The sequence below is a fragment of the Siphateles boraxobius genome, unplaced genomic scaffold (genome assembly GCF_051911475.1).
Source record: "Siphateles boraxobius isolate OS27281-9 unplaced genomic scaffold, OSU_SipBor_1 151, whole genome shotgun sequence".
Lineage (NCBI taxonomy): Eukaryota > Metazoa > Chordata > Actinopteri > Cypriniformes > Leuciscidae > Siphateles > Siphateles boraxobius.
In genome coordinates, this window is record NW_027508757.1 from 192,501 (window position 1) to 214,377 (window position 21,877).

A 21,877-nucleotide genomic window follows, 5' to 3' on the forward strand; every position below is an offset into this window, starting at 1 on the left:
ACACACACACACACTCATGTTTCTCCTCTCTCTCTCACTTCCGGTGTGGATGGTCAGTGCGGTGAGTGAAGTTGATTTCTGTGTCTAAATATCTTTGTCTTTTCCGCCTGTTTTTCTTTGCTTGTGTTGTTTTTTAGTTTGTGGTAGTTTTTGGTGTGGTTTGGGCCGAGTGCTACCGGTTTTTACCGGGAGAAGCATGACGACCCCAGCTACACAGGGTTTGTCTACACTCACGCGGCGCCATGCGGTCAAAGTGGCGTTTGCGGCGAGTATAGAGGAGATTTGTTTAGCGATTGGCGAGGTTGTAGGACATGGATGTATTTTATCCGCATCGAGAATGAATAACGCTACTGTGATTTTTCTTAGTAACGTTGAAAAGGTGAATGAAGTAGTTGAGAGTGGAATTGTGATTGGTGGCGAGTTTGTTTCTGTTCTTCCCCTCTCACTACCTTCTAAGAGAGTCACCTTATCTAACGTTCCCCCCTTTCTCAGTGACGTGATAATAACAGAAGCTTTATCACGCTATGGAAAATTGGTATCCCCAATAAAAAAAATCCGGATTAGTACAGGTTCTCCCCTTTTGAAACATATTGTATCTTTCAGGAGATTTGCATATATGATAATTAAGGACGATGAGGAATTGGATCTTTCACTTAGTTTTAGAGCTGATGAATTTGATTACATCATTTTTGTAACAACTGCTAAAACGAAGTGCTTTGGTTGTGGAAAAGCAGGCCATTTGATTCGTAACTGCACAGAAAAGAAAGTCACTGAGAAAGGGGATCTGGTTTCCAATCCAAGCACGAGTAGAGAGGCTGGTGTAGTTTCACTGAGCTCAGAGGTACAGGGTGTCCATCACAGTGGGACTGAAGGGGTTAACTGCAAGGAGATATCTGGAATAAAATCTGTTGGTTTGACAGACAAAGTTGATATGGTATCTGATGTAAAACACTCAAAACTTCCTGAAAAAGAAAGAGAAGGTGCTACTACTGAAAATGATGTAACACAGGTTGTACAGAAAAAGAGTGGAATTGATTGTGCAGAATTAGAAATGGAGACAGGGGCAGAAATGTTCAAAACACCTCAGAAAAGAAAAATGAGTGATAAATTCCAAAATAAAAAAGCCGGGAAGAAAGCTGATTTATATGGTAGCGAGGATAATGAAACCGAGAGTGAAGGTGAATCATCAGATTCCAGTGTGGCGTTGTCTTTGAGTGACTTTTCTGGTCGTAGCTGTGATGCTGAAGAGATAAAGTTGTTCTTGAAGTCAACGAAGAACAGGAGAGGGGTGTGTGTACAAGATCATTTCCCTAATGTAACACAGTTTGTTGAGAAAACGAGGAACTTAATGGCTGAAGGATGCTTCACAAATAAAGAAGTTTATCGTTTAAAAAAATTGGTGAGGAATGTAGAGCTTAAACTTATGAATGTTGTTGAATAATTTAAGCTCTTTTTCTACATTAATGAGTGTGTTTTGTTTTTTTTTTGGCTGTTTTCTCTCCTCATTGTCATGAGTGAAGTTCGTCTAGCAACCCTGAATGTAAATGGTGCTAGAGACATTAAGAAAAGAGGAATGTTAAATGAGTTAATGAAACTGATGATATTTTATTGTTACAAGAAACACATAGTGACGGGGGGAATGCAGCAGATTGGGAAAGGGAATTTGAGGGGCTAACTGTATTAAGCCATAACACTTCAATAAGTGCAGGAGTTGCAGTATTATTTTCTAAGAGTTTTAGTCCAATTTCTTACGTTGTTGACGAAGTTGTGAAAGGAAGACTACTAAAAATCAGAGCTGTCTATGAAAGCTATACTTTGGTTTTTATTTGTATTTACGCTCCAACAGTTCCTGTGAAAAGAATGTTGTTCTTAGATTTACTGTGTACTACTTTACAAAATAAGCCTAGAAATCTAGACGCACCCTAGCGGCAGCAAAAAATATTTTGCAGCAAAGTGTGGTCTAGCAACTCTCCGTTGGCATTCGAGCTGGAAAAACCAAACTCTGGTCAGGCCAATCACATCGTGTATAGAGTTGGTGGGCGGGCTTAACATAATGACGGCAGAGTTTTGACAGTTCTGCGTGATTTCCATAGGTGATTCTTGAAAACAAAGAAGATGCTGCTGGCGAACAGCGGTCTTTCGAATCGGCTTTGGCCGCGACTCTGCATGACTTGGAGTTAAGAGAACGTCACTTAAGTCATTCTTAAAAGAAGGAAGATGTGTTCGGAGTTTTGACGACCGGATATGGCAAAAGTTTAATATCAACTAGCTCCGCTGGTGGAAAAACGCATGGGACTCACTCAGCCAAAGCCGTCCGTTGCTCTGGTTGGTTGTAGCGCTGTCCTATTGCGTGCAGAGGGAATTTGAAATACAACTGTTTATCTCGCCCCTCGGATTGAGGTATGCCAATTGTGAGTTCCCAGACCTAACATCTTGATAGGTCTGGCTTGCCAGGCTATTACAAAATTGCTCGGAAGAGGAAAATTTGTTTTTGGGGGGAGATTTTAATTGCACAGAAAATATGATTGATAGGAACCATGTTGAACCCCATTTGTCGTCTCAGAAACGTCTCATTCATCTAAAGAAGAAGTTTGAACTATGTGATATTTGGAGACAATTAAATGGAGATATGAGACAATATACATGGGTTTCTATGAGGGAAAACATGGTATCCCTTGCCAGATTAGATAGATTGTATGGTTTTACACATCATCTTAATATTTTCAAAAATTGCTCTATAATTCCAATTGAGAGTGAGGAGTTGTCGTCATGGTACAGAGCCCCTCCCCTCGATATCACGGGATCTCGCGGGATTCACACCCTCTCCGCCATGTTGGCAGGATTCCGGCGGCAAAACAAGATTGTTTACGTGTGTTGTTAACTCGGTAGTAGAGGAGGTTCTCGCAATTCCACACTGTTTTACCATGCCTGGAATTCACCGCTGCGTTAAAAACTGCTCCAGTACCTCACACGATACATTTGGAAAACATAGGAAGAATGGAATACAGTTTTTTAGGTTACCGAAATGGACACAGCATCAGGGAGAGCAAGTCTCTGACCTGACGAGGAGACGCCGGATTGCTTGGTTGGCTGATGCCTTTGATAAGTTGACACTGTTTGCTGTGCCTTAACGAACATGTGCAAAAGTGTTGTTTGAGTGCCTTGTTCATTACTTTTTTATTTCTTGAAATAAATGCTTGAAACAACTTGATATGGCTTAACAATATTTATCGAGAACTGAATATATATGTATTTTTTTCGGACAACATAAGTTTCATGGACAACATAAGTAATAATAATAAAATAACAATACTGTTCTTAGTGCAAAAGAACAAATATCTTGATGCTGCTTCTCCAAATACCGCTGTTTTGTGCTTGGTGTGAGCTTGTTCCTGTAAGGTCCCTTTTCTTTCGCCTTATCTTTTTGCATTTCTTTACTTTCTTCCTTTTTTTCTCGTATTCGTAGATCCGTCTCTGTCCCGCCGAAATAATAAATGCGAAAAAATAATAAATGCGAAAAAATGAAAGAGCTCTTGAATGTTTAGTCGCGCTTCTGTGAAGTTCTGATGGCGTTGCCCCTGGCAACCGATAGCGTCTCCTACCATCATGGCGGACCGGCTCAGACCCCGCCCACATCGGCACGTGACTCCTCAATCTCAATAGGGTTCTCTGATCATAGTATGGTACAATGTAATTTTATTTTAAATTCAATTAAACCTAGCAGCGCCTATTGGCATTTCAATATTTCTCTACTGAGTGATAGTTTTTTTAGAGACTCTTTTAAGTATTTTTGGCAGAATTATAGAAATTCGAAGACTAATTTTAGATCAATACAGCAGTGGTGGGACATTGGTAAAGTTAAAATTAGACAGTTTTGTCAACAATACACTCGCAACGTCACTATAGAGTTTAAAAAATCTTTGGAAACTTTGGAGAAAGAATTAAGTGAGTGTCAAAAAATAGCAGAATCAACTGGGACAAGTAATCATTTTGAATTATTTTTCAAAAAGAAAGCTCAGTTAGCAGATCTGCTAGAATACAGAACACAGGGCGCATTGGTCAGATCAAGATTTCAAAATATAAATCATATGGATGCACCGTCCAAATTTTTTTTCTGTTTAGAGAAAAAAAATGGGCAGAAGAGGTTGATTAAAGCCTTGCGGTCGGAAGAGGGTCAGGTTTTGCTGAACCCCGGTGACATTCGAAAGAGAGCAGTTGGTTTTTACAAAAATCTGTATAGAAGCGAGTATGTAATGGAGGGTGATGAGGACAATGTGTTTTTTTCCCTTCCAAAGATGTCAGAAGAAGGTAATGTGGCTCTTTCAGGCGGGCTAAGTCTGGGAGAGGTATATAAGGCCCTTCATGACATGGAATTGGGAAAGGCACCTGGGATTGACGGCCTCCCAGTTGATTTTTATAAGTCTTTTTGGGCAGAGTTGGGAGCGGACTTGTTACAAGTGCTGAGTGATTGTCTGTCAAAAGGTATGTTGCCGTTGAGCTGCAGGAGGGCAGTGATAACGCTAATACCAAAGAAAGGAGATTTGACAGATATTAAAAATTGGCGCCCTGTATCACTTCTTTGTTGTGATTACAAACTGCTCTCTAAGGTTTTAGCAAATAGATTGGCTGAAGTAATAAGGCAAGTAATACACCCAGTCCAGTCCTACTGTATTCCGCGCAGATCCATTGTTGACAACATCTCTTTGGTTCGGGATGCTTTAGAGGTGTCAAAATTACTTGATTTGGATTTTGGATTGATTTCACTGGACCAGGAGAAAGCTTTTGATAGGGTTGAGCACCCCTATTTGTGGAAAACTTTAGCAGCGTTCAGCTTTAAAAAAGATTTTATTTTGATGGTCCAGGTACTCTATAGTGAGATTGAAAGTGTATTGAAGATTAATGGCGGTTTATGTGCTCCATTTCAGGTTAAAAGAGGTGTAAGACAAGGGTGCTCTCTTTCTGGAATGTTGTACGCATTGGCCATTGAGCCTTTATTACAAAAAATAAGGGAAAGAATTTATGGATTACATTTGCCTAACTGTAAAAAGAACATATGTTTATCTGCTTATGCTGACGATGTAATGGTGTTTGTAAGTGGACAAAAAGATGTGCAAATTTTATTTAATTTAATTAATGATTTTACTCTTGTATCTTCGGCAAAAGTGAATTGGACGAAATGTGAAACACTTTTGGTTGGCAACTGGAAAAATGGCAAACCTAAAATTCCTGAAGGTTTGGTCTGGGGTAAAGGTGGTTTGAAATATTTGGGAGTTTTTTTAGGTGATGACACGACTCAACAAAAGAACTGGGAAGGAGTTGTTGAAAAAATTAATGGACGTTTAGAAAAATGGAAGTGGCTGCTCCCTAAAATGTCATACAGAGGACGCATTCTTGTTATCAACAACCTGGTCGCGTCTGCACTGTGGCACAAGTTGGCGTGTATTGATCCTCCTCCTCAACTACTGGTGAAAATACAAGCGATTCTTGTAGACTTTTTTGGGGACAAATTACACTGGATTCGACAGAGTGTTCTTTATCTACCGAAAGAAGAAGGAGGACAAGGACTGATACATTTGCCGCTTTTCGCTTGCAGTTTCTGCAGAGACTTCTGGACGGTGCGTCGGATGTCGGCTGGAGGATAATGGCCCATTTCGTTTTGCAAAACTTTGGAGGTTTCGGACTAAACAAGCATCTGTTTCTACTAAACCCTCTAAAAATGGACTTGTCTGGTTTTCCACCTTTTTATAAGAGTCTTTTTAAAGTTGGGAGTCTGTTTCACATTCAAAAAACAGAAAACCCATACTCACTTTACTGGCTTCTGGAGGAACCTTTAATTCTTGGGGCCCGATTGGATGTAAATGATAATAACATTTTTTTTAACTGTGGTTTTAAGCTTAAAGAATCAAAAGTGATTATTTTAAGACAATTACTGGACATAGCTGGAGAGAAATTGGACAATGCTGTAAAAGTAGCTGATTTTTTAGGCACTAGATCTATTCGATTAGTTGCTCTTTTTTTAGCTAAGTTAAAGTCTACCCTCACAACAGAGGAGAGTCTAATGTTAAATGATTATTTTTCTGGAGTGTCTATTCCTGATGAAAATGATTTTTTTCCTTGTTTGATGCTTTTACCAAAGTTGGATGGTTTTAAGGGTTTTCCATTTAAAACTTGGGACTCACAGTGGTTGGATTTATTATCTACTAAAGGAAAGATATTGTATGGCGCTTGTGTTATGGGTTTTAATAAGAATCATCTGGCAAGAAAAACGGATACACCGTGGAGGAGTTTTTTTGGCTTAAAGGAAAATGTAAAACCAGAATGGAGAGCTCTATATAAACCGCCATTATCAAAAAAGGTTGGGGATTTGCAATGGAGAATAATTCATGGTATTTTAGCTGTTAATTCTTTTGTTTCTGTTTTAAATGTGGAAGTTAATGATGGTTGTCCCTTTTGTTTACAAAAAGAAACAGTTTTTCATGCATTCATACAATGTCCAAGATTGATATCGTTGTTTGATTTTCTAGGAAAATGTTTTTGTGGTTTTAATGAATCATTTACAGAAACTGTTTTTATTTTGGGTTTTAAATATAGTCAAAAAAAAAGTATATTTGTCAGTTTCTGAATTTCATAATTGGTCAAGCGAAAATGGCAATATATATTAGTAGAAGGGATAAAATTGAACAGAAACCTAGTCAAAACATTATTGAGACTTTTTTAACATTGGTGAAGTCGAGAGTACTGATTGATTATAAGTTTTATAAAACTATGAATGATTTGTTTACTTTTGAGAAGATTTGGTGTTGTAAGGGAGTTTTTTGTACCATTTTTGAAGATGATTTAATTTTTTTCCCATAATTTGTTTTCTGTTGTTAGTTTGTTAATTTGTGTGTATTAGGATGATTGTGAAATAAAGTTCTTTTTCAAATTCAAATTCTCTCTCTCTCTCTCTCTCTCTCACACACACACACGTTTCTCCTCTCTCTCTCTCTCTCTCTCTCTCACACACACACGTTTCTCCTCTCTCTCTCTCTCTCTCTCTCTCTCACACACACTCATGTTTCTCCTCTCTCTCTCTCTCTCTCTCTCTCTCTCTCTCTCTCACACACACACACACTCATGTTTCTCCTCTCTCTCTCTCTCTCTCTCTCTCTCTCTCACACACACACACACACTCATGTTTCTCCTCTCTCTCTCTCTCTCTCACACACACACACGTTTCTCCTCTCTCTCTCTCTCTCTCACACACACACACACACACACGTTTCTCCTCTCTCTCTCTCTCTCTCTCTCTCTCACACACACTCATGTTTCTCCTCTCTCTCTCTCTCTCTCTCTCTCTCTCTCACACACACACACACTCATGTTTCTCCTCTCTCTCTCTCTCTCTCTCTCTCTCTCACACACACACACACTCATGTTTCTCCTCTCTCTCTCTCTCTCTCTCTCTCTCTCACACACACACACACACACACTCATGTTTCTCCTCCTCTCTCTCTCTCACACACACACACTCATGTTTCTCCTCCTCTCTCTCTCTCACACACACACACACACTCATGTTTCTCCTCTCTCTCTCTCTCTCTCTCTCTCTCTCTCTCTCTCTCTCACACACACACACACACACACACACTCATGTTTCTCCTCTCTCTCTCTCTCTCTCTCTCTCTCTCTCTCACACACACACACACACACACACACTCATGTTTCTCCTCTCTCTCTCTCTCTCTCTCTCTCTCTCACACACACACACACACACACACTCATGTTTCTCCTCTCTCTCTCTCTCTCTCTCTCTCTCACACACACACACACACACACACTCATGTTTCTCCTCTCTCTCTCTCTCTCTCTCTCTCTCACACACACACACACACACACACACTCATGTTTCTCCTCTCTCTCTCTCTCTCTCTCTCTCTCTCACACACACACACTCATGTTTCTCGTGTCTCCTTCAGGAACTGTATCGGGCAGAGCTTCGCGATGGCAGAGATAAAGGTGGTTGTGGCTCAGACTCTGAGGAGGTTCAGGATTCTCCCGGGACTCAGACCGGTCGGGCGTCTCTATCAGCTGGTCCTCAGAGCCGAAGGAGGAATGATGCTGAACCTCGAGGCGCTCGCCGACTCACAGCACTGAAACACACACACACGCTTACAATGCTGTTTCTGATTCTTTCCCAATAATTTATTATTAATTCCACGTTTTAAAGGAGATGTGTGTAATGCAACACTGCTGAATTGCAAAGCAACTGTAACACATTCTACTGTAGCTGCATATACTGATGATGCTTTGATTCAATATTGAGAAAAACTTTGCTACATTGCCAATTTTGCTTTTTTAAATATTTAAAATATTGAAATATATTCCAGTAAATATATTTAAATACCCAATCCAAAATTCAAATGAATAGTTTGCACAGCATGGTTTTCTGAAGTTTTTAAAAGTATGAAGAAGCAGCGTTGTGTCCTAAAATATAAACACAGATTTTAGTACGAGTGTGAAAACAGTGAATCGTACACATTTCTTTTCTGAAACCCTCCCATTCCATATGTGACAGGCTGAGTTTTTAATATTTTAGGTCTATCTGTGTTTTATTTCTTGACGCTTCTTGAGTCGCCTATATTATTGCTCTCTTATACGCGATTCCTGGTGTAATTGTGTGTGTGTGTGTGTGTGTGTGTGTGTGTGTGTGTGTGTGTGTGTGTGTGTGTGTGTGTGTGTGTGTGTGTGTGTGTGTGTGTGTGTGTGTGTGTGTGTGTGAGAGAGGTGGCGAGCACAGTTAGCAAAAAGCCTTCCGTTGAGTAAGATTTCATCTGGGAGATAAGAAGTTTATTGTGGGTTTTTGTAATTTGGCCAATTTATGAATTGGTATTATAACGTCCATATATGAACATTTTTTTTATGCTTTTGTCACATTTTTTTGTATAGCATGTTCAGCCTGAGTGTTTTAGGGCGATTCTGCCCTGTGGATTTGTACAATATAATCTGTGATTGAGTGTTTGATATTTTTGTCCTTTGTGTTTTACCAATTAAACCATAGGTTTGCATTCTGATTCATTGATGTGAAGCGGTTTGAAAGATTTTTAAATGGTAGGAATTGTGATTTAATTTCTGTTTGTTCTTTGTGTGTGTGTGTGTGTGGGGGGGGGGGGGGGGGGGGTGTTTGGTGTAAGTCTGTTTGTAGGCTATCCACATGTTCATGTCCGACGAGCTGTGATATTAGTTTATATATTTTTTGTTTGTATTGTTTCTTTCTGGGGGGGGTTGTCACTTGCTTTTAAAGTCTTGATGCAACTGTTGGCATTTAACAGGTATACTGTCAAGAGTATATCTTACTCTTTTTTTGAAGGCTTTTAGTGGAATAAATATTCTTTTTGTGAAATAAATTTGTATTGTTTGGAAGTCACGTCTCTGTCTTTAAATCCAATTCAAACCAGCAGGGTCCCTCGTGTTATTGTGACCACATTTGGTTTAATCTCTTTTGGGTATTTTTAGGGCCCAAACCTTGAAAAGGCGAAGGGCCTATTGTTTTCCTTAGGATTATTTTTTTTTTTTCTCCTCTTTTATTTTTCTTACGACTATTCGGGCACTTTTGGGGCTCTTAACGTGCACGAAAACTCTTGAAACTTTGCACGCGGGTCAGAACCCGCGGCCATCAGGGTCGGGGTGAAGATGGTACCCGGGCGTGGCAGGGGGGCTCGACAGCGCCCCCTGGAACGGGGTCCGAAAACTTGGTCCATAAATCAAACACGCTTGTATGTAAGAATATGAAACTCGGTACACATATAGATCTCATCGGTTCATATATACTTCATGCTCTTACTTTTTACCCCAGCCCAACAGGAAGTCGGCTATTTAGGGTTGTTTGTAAAACGCATGCAATGGAATTTAAAGTACTTCTCCTAGAGAATTCAAAGAAATGCCACGAAACTCGGTCAGCATGAAGTCAAGACATTGAGGATGAAAAATTGCCAGGGGATTTTTGATATCTCGAACGGTGTGGCCGTGGCGAGGAAACGAAATTATGGCGAGAAACGTGAAACAGGAAGTGTGTTATAACTTCTGCATACATTAACTGATCTTGATGAAACTTCAGCAGTGTGTTCGTTGTAAGAGGCCGATCACATGGATGTGACTTTTGTGAGTCAAAGTTATAGCGCCACCAACTGGCAGCAGGAAGTGTGTCACTTTCAAAATGCTTCGAAATCACCCTCTTATTTTAACCCAATTTGCTTCAAACTTCATCTGTATAATGTAAACATACGCCATATGTAGACCTGTGAATGGATTCTTGATATCTTTGATACTGTTGCCGTGGCAACACATCAAACTTTAAAATTCTTTTTTGATGCTTTTGAGACTCTTAGCATGCTTGAAATTGCATGAAACTCGACAGACATGTCACATATATTAGCCAGTAGACATGTGCAAAGTTTCAGGAACGGGCGTGGTGCAGGGACTCAGTAGCGCCACCTTTTGACAAAAGTGAGAGGGTTAGTTTCATAGTTTTACCTGCAATCTTAAAACTCGGTAGGCATATTGTTCAGATCAAGCCGGACAACTTTCTAATTTACAGATTTTGGTTCCGAACAACAGGAAGTCAGATATTTTGGTTTGAATGGGATGTTTTGGAGTAATCTCTGTCCCTCTCTCCCTCTCTCTGCATACCTCTGTGTCTGTGGGGGGAGGGGGATGTGTCTGTTTGAGTGACAAAGCTTTTAATTATTGTTGATCAAGGTTTTGGGGGCTTTTGGGGCCCTTAACATCCTCTAAAACTCTTGAAACTTTGCACACGGGTCAGAACCCGTGGCCATCAGGGCCGGACTGAAGCTGGTACCCGGGCGTGGAAGGGCGGACCGACAGCGCCCCCTGGACTGGGATTCGAACACTTGTCCATAAATCAAAGACACTTGCATGTAATAATATGAAACTCGGTACACTTATAGATCTCATTGGGTTGAACAACTTTCGTGCTCTAAGTTTTACGACATCCCAACAGGAAGCCGGCTATCATGGTTTGTTTGGAAACGCATACCCCTGAAATTCTATTTAATTCTCCTTGGGAATTAATCGGATTTCAAGCAAACTCGGTCAGCATGACGTCAAGACATTGATGATGCTAAATTCCGGAGGGATTTTTGATATCTCGAACGGTTTGGCCGTGGCGAGGAAATTAATTTTATGACTAAAAAAGGACACATAAAGTGTGTTATAACTTTGCTCGTTTTACCTACAGTTACAAAACTTGCCACGCATATTGTTCTCATCAAGCCAATCGACTTTCTAATTTAAAGTCATTAGCTCAGAGCAACAGAAAGTCAGATATTGTAGTTTGAATGGATTTCTTGTCCCCCTGCCATTCTGTTTGTGTGTGTGTGTGTGTGTGTCTGTGTAGGGAGGGGGGGAGGGGAGGAGGGGGGGGGGGGGGCTCTTTGAGTGATAGTTTAGTTTAAACACCAACTCATACATAGGGCCATACTGCCCTCTTGTGTTCAAAATTATATACATATTTGGTATGTGACTGAGGATCGAGAGCTTTTAAATACGGACGTCCACATTGATAATGGTGGCTCTTGCAGAGCGCTCGAATGAATAAATTAACTAAACGTTCGCTCAGCTCTGCTCGCTCGTCGCCATGGACGCGCACCGTTATGAATGCCCAGTGTTTCCCCTAGGATTTTTTTTCAGGGGGGGGGGATTGGGGGAACTGCTAGTGTTGCGGAGCGGGTGTATTACGAATACGTGGTGTACATTTTTTAGCAATCAAAAAGCATGTCTAATTAATTGAAATAGTGTATTATGAATCATTAAACGTATACAACATTTAAAAAAAAATATGAAAAAAAATGTCACACTAATTCTGTGTTGTGTTTTTTCTGGTAATAAAATGAAGACATAAAACACAAATTTGATCATTTATCATCAATTTTAATCATATGAAATTAAATAAACTTTTTGTCAAATAACGTGCTGCACAATGAGCTTTACTGTTAAAATTAAAACATGGATTATTCCTTAAATTCAGTTTTGATGATAATTTATTTGGATTAGTGTTAGTATTATTACATTGGGACATATCTAAATTCTACTGTACAACGGTAATATATTTCTGTCAAGTTAAACCGAAATTTTATTTTGACGGGTTGCCGTGAAGACCTTTTGAGTTTGTTTGTTTATGTCATAATGATAGTTTTTCTCAAATGAAGCGGTTAAATGATCACGAAGTGACTTTCGGAGTGGATCTAGAGCCTAAATACTAGTATCTATTAATAGGTACTAGTATCTAAAAGGTAATTTTCTCTCTCTCTCTCTCTCTCTATCTCTGAGCCAATATGGCAAGCCGTTTTAACATTTAATCATTTTAACCTACTAGTCTCTATTTTCATGCTACTAGTACTTATTTTTTAGATACTAGTATCTATTCCATTAAGTACTAGTACTTATACATTAGCGACTAGTGCTTATTCTGTTTAGAATATTCAAAGTGCTTATTCAATTTTTAAGCTTATTTATATTTTCAGAGCAGAAAATCCGATTTTTCTGCTTATTCAATATTGCATCTAAAATGTAAGTGACTTGACGTGTGTGTTTGTGTGTGTGTGTGTGTGTGAGAGAGAGAGAGAGATTGTGTCTGTTACAGTGACAAGAGTTTAACCCTTTAAGGCCTTGTCTTTTTGGATATATATCTTTTTTTTTATAAAAAAAAAAGTCCATACAAGCCATATATTTTAAATGTATTGTTTGCTTTAAATTAAATTAAGATTGTATGTTTGGTAATTGAACCTAAATAAATTTAAAACTAATGTGCTATATTTCAGATAAATATATTTGTTTTCCTTCATTTTAATCAACACTAACTTTATTCTCATCTGAATTATAAATAACTTATTTCTGTATAAAATACAAAATCCCGAATAATCCAGACCAACCAGAGCGCACTATTTCTACAACATCATCAGTGTTGAAGCAGAACTACCAGAGCCGTTCGGCAGATAGCGAGCAGATATTTTGTGTCACGTCGTGCACAATAACCCTAAAGGCACCAGGGTGGCGGTGCCACCGGCTTTATATATATATATATATATATATATATATATAAATATAGCTGCGAGCAGCGATGAAGGGCCAAAGCCGGCGGCACCGCCACCCCGGTGCCTTTAGGTAACTAAAGGCACCGGGGTTGCGGTGCCACCGGCTTGGGTCCGTAATCGCTGCTCGCAGCTATATTTTATACTTTATTTTGCTGGGTGATGCGAACCTAGGTGGCGTAGTCGGGTTTTACTTTTAGTACTTGTAGCCAAAAGTTACACATACAACACAAATTAAGGAAGTCACGTGCTTATCTTTAAACGGAAACCAAAACTAAACGCGTAGTTTGCGAGGTGAGATGGCGGAGGCTGCTCTAGCGTTCTGCTGTCCGGTGTGTCTGGATATGCCCAGGAATCCCGTGACCATTCCCTGTGGACACAGTTACTGTATGAGCTGCATTACAGGTTGTTGGGATCATGAGGATCAGAAGGGAGTCTACAGCTGCCCTCAGTGCAGGCAGACCTTCAGTCCAAGACCTGATCTCAGGAAAAACACAATGCTGGCAGAACTGGCGGAGAAACTAAGGAATATGATGCCCGAAGCCACTCTTTGCTACGCTGAGCTTGATGATGTGCCGTGTGATGTTTGCACGGGGAGAAAGTACAAAGCTGTGAAATCGTGCTTGGTGTGTGTGGTGTCCTTTTGTGAGTTACACCTGAAGCCTCACCGTGTGTCTGCAGCGTATAAGGGACATAAATTAGTCACGGCTTTCTGTCAGGTCAAAGAAATGATTTGTTCTACTCACAAGAAACCGCTGGAAGTTTACTGCCAGACAGATCAACAGTTTGTGTGTTTGCTTTGTGTTCTGAAGGAACACAGAGAGCACGACGTTGTGTCAGTGTCCACTGAAAGACAAACGAAACAGGTAAATACAGGGACCTATATTAAAGGGATAGTTCACCCAAAAATGTAAATTCTGTCAGTAATTTCTCTCCCTCATGTTGTTCAACCCCGTAAGACCTTCGTTCATCTTCAGAACACGAATTAAGATATTTTTGATTAAATCTGAGAGCTGGATCACTCCTCCATAGGCTTCTAAGGGATTGAAACTTGTTCCCCGAAAAGTTATTAAAGACATTGTTAAAATAGTCCAAGTGACTACAGTGGCTCAATCTTAAGTTTATCAAGCGACGAGAATACTTTATGTGCGCAAAAAAAAAAAAAGACTTTATTTCAACTGTTCATTTCCTTCTCTGTGGGCCTCGAGTCAGTTAGCGTAGTGTGATAGCGTAGTGTGATAGCGTAGTGTAATAGCGTAGTGCTACGTCACACGTAGGCTCACTATTGGCCGACGCTGGTCATGTGTGTGATGCGTGTGACGTACAACACAGAAGCGCTGCGCTGTTACACTAGTGAACTCACTCGAGGCCCACAGAGAAGGAAATCAATAGTTGAAATAAAGCCGTTATTTTTGTTTTTTTTGCGCACAAAAAGTATTCTCGTCGCTTGATAAACTTAAGATTGAGCCACTGTAGTCACTTGGACTATTTTAACAATGTCTTTAATAACTTTTCGGGGAACAAGTTTCAGTCCCTTAGAAGCCTATGGAGGAGTGATCCAGCTCTCAGATTTAATCAAAAATATCTTAATATGTGTTCTGAAGATGAACGAAGGTCTTACGGGGTTGAACAACATGAGGGAGAGAAATTACTGACAGAATTTACATTTTTGGGTGAACTATCCCTTTAATTATCTAAGCTCATGGTTTAAAGCGCAGGCCGCAACTGCACTTCGAATCCACTTTTGCTAGTTTATCGGTGCCTTAAGCGATGTTACGTTGTTTTTAGGCCAAAACTTTTTTTGTCACATGCAGCAAACATCTCGTCACTATCCGCTAGCTGCCTGTCCCCTGAACACACTGTAAAACACGCGGTCTCTGCACACACCCCAGGCTCCACAAACGGCAACACAAACAAACTGGGCTAACCCGCACCACGAAACATAACAAACTGTTCCAGCCAATAACCGACAAGAAGGATTTGTGGGGGGGTTTGGGGGGTTAGTGCGCGGATGAGGAGGAGGGGGCGTCTAGCTAGCCTCCATTTTGTTTGACAATACTTCGAACGTCAACAAAATGTGATGTCACCAGACATCGCTTAGAGCACCTTTAACGACAGGAAAAATAGTTGGCACTCCCGGTGCATGTTCTCAAAGTGTCGTCTCTATTCTCTTATTGAGTAATGGGTGTGTTGTGGGCCTAACGTGAAATAAACCAACCAGAGTCTCATCTTTTCCCTTTCAAAGCCATGACGGATTCGCTATTTACATGGTGGAATTAGCAAGAGGAAAAACTGAATGCTTCTCCAGAGCGCAATCGGATCTGCTCATGCACAAGGCTGTGTGTGTGTGTGTGTGTGGGGGGGGGGGGGGGGGGGGGGGGGGGGTTAAAGCGCAAGCAGACCATGTACGGGACAAGCCGGATTCACCATATCGTTATGTTCACAATATAAATATTTTACATTGTAATCCTTTAGTTTTAATATTTGGCATGTTTGTGTGCCTGTTTCAGTTGGTCAATGGCTCAGTCTATTTCAGTCGCCTCAAAATAGCAATGCTCCACAATGCACCTGAACACACACTCGTTCTCAGACCAGCAGCCCATGGGCCACAGATGGGCTCAAATGCATTTGCTTTTTAAACTACGTGGCGCAGGATGTGAAAATGAAAATTGCGTCGGGCTGAAACTAGCAAAACACACTTCCGTCGCACCTGGCGGCACATTGCTCCGAGTGTATGATAGGGCCCACAGTCTCCATCTTTGGCAGAAGCCTACAGGAACCAATGGAGAAGGTCAAGTCTCATCAGCTTTATTATAGATAATTTCAAATCAGCTGAACAGGAAAATAACAGAATCAATGATGCAAACCATCAAATATGAGATCAATTCAAATTCTGCTGTAAAGCCGCTAAGACAATAGAGTCATTATTCAGATCAGTTCAGTTCACAATAACTGTGTCAGTGTTACAAAATTAATCAGTTATGAAACGAACTCAAATCAACTAAAGCAGTCATTATTCAACTCAATTCAGTTCAGTGTAGATTTAATTCAGAAGGTGACACAAGCAAGTATATATCACATATAAATATGAATTTCATTTAAAAGATTTTTAACACTTTATTTTACAATGTCCTTGTTACATAAGTTACATGTACTTACCATAGTAATAACAGTAAATTATGCATAATTACATGCAACTAACCCTCAACCAAACCCTAATCCTACCCTAACCCTATTAAGTACATGTAGTTGCTTAATATTACTCAGTACTGTAATATATAATTACACTGTAAGAATGACATCTTAAAATAAAGTGTAACCCAAAATTCATATAAGTTATTCTAATTATTAATTATATTTTGTGTCTGAATTCCATGCACACAAGGCATAGCTGATGTAACATGTTTGTCCACAGATAGAGATTGAGGAGATGCAAAGTAACTCGAAAAAGAGAATTCAGAGAAGAGAGAGCGAGTTAACGGAGCTCACAACATCAGTGGAGACAACCCGGGTGAGTTTTTGTGCTACGCTCTTTCAATGCCTTCAATGCCTCAGAAAATTTTGATTGGGTGACTTTTCCTAAGAAAAAAATAAAATGAAATCCAAAACATTACCGATGTCATTATGAAAGATTCGTCACTGTATGCCATTCTTAAGAAATTAAAGGTTCATAATGTATGTAATTTTTCATCAAAAAGGATTTTCACACTTAAAAATATAATCCTGGGTCATTCTAAACCCTGGGAATCCTGGGTTATCTTGCTTCGCGTTTCACACTGCTCATAATTTACCCGGGGTTAACAATTAATCCTCATAAAAGAGACAGGAGGCTGTTTTTTTTTTATGGATGTCAATAGAGGAGAGGCTTCACTACGCTGAATAAACTGCTTCATTTAAGGAATCAACAGCCATTATTTCCCATTAAACATTCATTTTGTATTGATCTATTTTCGAGTTTACACCCCCAAAAAAGAGAAATCACACACAATTTTGGGACCGGTAGAATTCAGTTTACAGCACTTTTCATTCATATCGTATCCGCAAACAGTGATTGACTTGCACAACTCTGAAAGAAATTCTATGACGTAAAGCCTGCAATGCGATTGGCTGTCAAGACACACGTGATCCAAGTTGCCTGTTAAGCTTTCTCTAATGGTAGAGCCACGGACCCTCATATCTATATCCAATAATATCCAATATATATATCTTATAATAAGACCATCTCTTTAAAGGGATAGTTCACGCAAAAATGAAAATGATCCTATGATTTACTCATCCTCAAGTCATCCTAGGTGTGAATGACATTCTTCTTTCAGACGAATACAATCAGAGTTATATAAAAAAATGTCCTGACTCTTCCAAGCTTTATAATGGCAGTCAATGGCTGTTTCTGTTTTGAAGTCCATAAAAGTGCTTCTATTCATCAAAAAAGTGCATTCATCCATCATAAAAGTGCATCTATTCATCATAAAAGTGCTTCTATTCATCATAAAAGTGCATCTATTCATCATAAAAGTGTATCTATCCATCATAAAAGTGCATCTATACTCGTCCATCATAAAAGTGCATCTGTCCATCATAAAAGTGCTTCTATTCATCATAAAAGTGCATTCATCCATCATAAAAGTGCATCTATCCATCATAAAAGTGCATCTATCCATCATAAAAGTGCATCTATCCATCATAAAAGTGCATCTATTCAATATAAAAGTGCATCTATCCATCATAAAAGTGCATCTATCCATCATAAAAGTGCATCTGTCCATCATAAAAGTGCATCTGTCCATCATAAAAGTGCATCTATCCATCATAAAAGTGCATCTATCCATCATAAAAGTGCATCTATCCATCATAAAAGTGCATCTATCCATCATAAAAGTGCATCTATCCATCATAAAAGTGCATCTATCCATCATAAAAGTGCATCTGTCCATCATAAAAGTGCATCTATCCATCATAAAAGTGCATCTATCCATCATAAAAGTGCATCTATCCATCATAAAAGTGCATCTGTCCATCATAAAAGTGCATCTATCCATCATAAAAGTGCATCTATCCATCATAAAAGTGCATCTATCCATCATAAAAGTGTATCTATCCATCATAAAAGTGCATCTATCCATCATAAAAGTGTATCTATCCATCATAAAAGTGCATCTATCCATCATAAAAGTGCATCTGTCCATCATAAAAGTGCATCTATCCATCATAAAAGTGCATCTATCCATCATAAAAGTGCATCTATCCTCGTCCATCATAAAAGTGCATCTATCCATCATAAAAGTGCATCTATCCATCATAAAAGTGCATCTATTCATCATAAAAGTGCATCTATCCATCATAAAAGTGCATCTATTCAATATAAAAGTGCATCTATCCATCATAAAAGTGCATCTATCCTCGTCCATCATAAAAGTGCATCTGTCCATCATAAAAGTGCTTCTATCCATCATAAAAGTGCATCTATTCATCATAAAAGTGCATCTATCCATCATAAAAGTGCATCTATCCTCGTCCATCATAAAAGTGTATCTATCCATCATAAAAGTGCATCTATTCAATATAAAAGTGCATTCATCCATCATAAAAGTGCATCTGTCCATCATAAAAGTGCATCTATCCATCATAAAAGTGCATCTATCCATCATAAAAGTGCATCTATCCATCATAAAAGTGCATCTGTCCATCATAAAAGTGCATCTGTCCATCATAAAAGTGCATCTATCCATCATAAAAGTGCATCTGTCCATCATAAAAGTGCATCTGTCCATCATAAAGTGCTCCACACGTCTCCGGGGGGTTAATAAAGGCCTTCTGAAGGGAAGCCATGCGTTAGTGTAAAAATATTCATATTTAACACGTTACAAAGTAAAATTCTAGCTTCCTGCCAAACGCAGTTGCCTTATACGCCATAACGTTCACACCAAACGAATATATCTGCCATTATAAAGCTTGGAAGAGTCAGGACATTTTTTAATATAACTCTGATTGTATTCGTCTGAAAGAAGAATGTCATACACACCTATGATGACTTGAGGGAGAGTAAATCACGGGGTAGCTTTCATTTTTGGGTGAACTATCCCTTTAAGCGCAGTGTGAAAAGCCCTAGAATGTAGTGCTGTAATTACAGTAAGGCAGAACACTCTCACAAAATCCCTTGTGTCTGCTAGAGCTCAGCCCAAGAAGCAGTGGATGACATGGAGAAAATCTGTACAGAGCTGACAGACTCCATTACGACCCAATGCAATGAGATAATACGTCTGATCCGAGATCAGGAGGAGACGGCCGTGAGTCAAGCTGAGAAAGTTCAAGAGCAACTACAGCAGGAGATTTCTGAGCTTCAACAGAGAGATGCAAACATTCAGATGCTTCTAACGTCTGAAGATGACTTCGTTCCTCCAGGTTTCTTTAACATCCTTCTTCATGTAGATTAATCTCTTACATGGGTCTATTAACATGATGCGTCTTGTGTTTTGTTGTGCCTGTCGCCAGATTATCAGGTCCCTCTCAAATCCTCCAAAGTATGAAAAATCACCCAGAGTTCATTTGAGTCGTCACGGCTTATTTGAACAAGTGAGGAAATCTATCTCTGACAGAAAAGACAAAATTACAGATTTATTGAAAGACAACTGCACACAGTTATCTGAGAAAGGTGAGGTTATCACATTGAAACGATTTGAAAACTTAGTAATACATAACAATAAAGCATGCAAGACATTAATCGCAGAATTGTTAAGGCATATTCACTCCAAGAGCGAATAGCATTAATAATCATCCTAATATGAGAAAAGCAGTGTCTGCACCACAACTATATCTAAAATTCATAAATATCATAAATTCACAGTAAATCAGAATCCGATTACATAACATTCCAGAGATCTGAAATGATTGAGAATGCAGTTTTTGTTGACTTGAAATCTTTTTCTGCATTCCCACAGTTCGAAAGGTTCAGATCTTCCTGCCTCCCAAGAACCAAGAAGATTTTTTGCTGTGTAAATCATTCTTTTTTTTAAAGTGTTAAGAAAAGAAAATTTTAAAAGATAATTGCGACCTTTCATCTCATAATTGCACGTTTATATCTCACAATTTTGACTTTATTTCTCAGAATTGCGTGTTATACAGTCAGAATTGCGAGATATAAACTCAGAATTGCGTGTTAGAAAGTAAAATTTTAAGGAAAGAGACTGACATTTTTCCTCAGAATTGTGAAAATTTATATATATATAATTTATATAATTTATAATTTATATCACGCAATTCTGACTTTATAACTCGCAATTGCGACTTTTTATCACGCAATTCTGACTTTATAACTCACAATTGCGACTTTTTATCACGCAATTCTGACTTTAACTCACAATTGTGACTTTTTATCACGCAATTCTGACTTATAACTCGCAATTGCGACTTTATCACACAATTCTGACTTTATGACTTGCAATTGCGACTTTTTATCATGCAATTCTGACTTTATAACACGCAATTGCAACTTTTTATCATGCAATTCTGACTTTATAACACGCAATTGCAACTTTTTATCACGCAATTCTGACTTTATAACACGCAATTGCAACTTTTTATCATGCAATTCTGACTTTATAACTCACAATTGCGACTTTTTATCACGCAAATCTGACTTTAACTCACAATTGTGACTTTTTATCACGCAATTCTGACTTATAACTCGCAATTGCGACTTTATCACACAATTCTGACTTTATAACTTGCAATTGCGACTTTTTATCATGCAATTCTGACTTTATAACACGCAATTGCAACTTTTTATCACGCAATTCTGACTTTATAACACGCAATTGCAACTTTTTATCACGCAATTCTGACTTTATAACTCGCAATTGTGACTTTTTATCACGCAATTCTGTATTGCGAGATGTAAACTCGCAATTATGCGGAAAAAAAGTCGCAATTTTTTATTTATTTTTATCCTGTGGTGGAAACAAGCTTCCGTAATATTATGCAACACAGAAGAGATAAAAGTCTGTTTTTCTTCCTGTGCAGATTCCTGTAAACTGACGTTGGATCTCAAAACAGCTCATAACAATCTCCATTTTTCGGAAGGAAACACCAAGCTGATGTGGGGTGCAGTTCAGTCGAATCCTGATCACCCAGAGAGATTCGATAGTTGGTGGCAGGTCTTAAATAAAGAGGGTTTGACAGGCTGCTGTTACTGGGAGGTGGAGTGGAATGGCACAGTCATCATAGCGGTTTCATACAAGAGCATTGTCACTAAAGGTCCTGGAACTGAAAGTGGATTTGAACGCAATGATCAGTCCTGGTGTCTGTGCTGCACATCTGCTCAATACTCTTTCTGGCATGGTAACACCGAGACCAAACAACTTGAAATTCCCAGTTCCTCTCGAGTAGGAGTGTATCTGGACCACAGTGCAGGAACTCTGTCCTTCTACAACGTCTCGGACACTATGAGCCTCATTTACCGAGTCAAGACCTCGTTCACTCAACCTCTCTATCCGGGGTTTGGGTTCAGGCTCGGGTTTTTAGGCTCCATTCAAATTCCTCCCTTAGTCTGAAATCAGAAAACAGAGATAGCATTTAAAAGTTTGTTGAAAATCTGTACTTCTGATCTATAGTCCATATACAGTACACTGTGCACTGAATATTGTATACTCAAATAGACACTAGGTACATTAACAATAAAAAAAGTTATATGAACATTTAAGTAAGGTGTATCTAATCAGTTTAATCATCTCTCATTATGTGAAATTTATGTTAATATTTTCTGTGTGTAAATTAACCAATGTTAATGCATT

The 21,877-nt window shown here is 39.0% G+C and overlaps 2 protein-coding genes across 2 annotated transcripts in view; both read left to right on the forward strand.

Annotated features, from left to right (window-relative positions):
• cyp4f3 (cytochrome P450, family 4, subfamily F, polypeptide 3) overlaps positions 1–9,402 on the forward strand; it is a 38,839-nt gene extending 29,437 nt beyond the window's left edge. The window contains exon 13 of the mRNA XM_077230833.1: positions 7,959–9,402. Within this exon, the coding sequence (XP_077086948.1) occupies positions 7,959–8,136 (178 nt within the window). The 3' untranslated portion in view covers positions 8,137–9,402. The remainder of the gene's footprint in view (positions 1–7,958) is intronic.
• Positions 9,403–13,387: 3,985 nt separating this feature from the next.
• On the forward strand, positions 13,388–21,731 carry LOC143738764 (E3 ubiquitin/ISG15 ligase TRIM25-like). Its single transcript, XM_077230808.1, has 6 exons — positions 13,388–13,954; positions 16,504–16,599; positions 19,259–19,513; positions 19,581–19,740; positions 20,027–20,080; positions 21,108–21,731. Exons 1-6 carry the CDS (start codon positions 13,388–13,390, stop codon positions 21,635–21,637), a joined length of 1,662 nt encoding a protein of 553 aa, XP_077086923.1. The 3' UTR covers positions 21,638–21,731.
• The last annotated feature ends 146 nt before the right edge of the window (positions 21,732–21,877 follow it).

Coding starts and splice junctions, on each gene's coding strand:
- LOC143738764 (XM_077230808.1), top strand. CDS start 13,388: ATGGCGGAGGCTGCTCTAGCGTTCTGCTGTCCGGTGTGTCTGGATATG. Junction 16,600..19,258: donor CATCAGTGGAGACAACCCGG/GTGAGTTTTTGT, acceptor TGTGTCTGCTAG/AGCTCAGCCCAAGAAGCAGT. Junction 19,514..19,580: donor TCTTTAACATCCTTCTTCAT/GTAGATTAATCT, acceptor GCCTGTCGCCAG/ATTATCAGGTCCCTCTCAAA.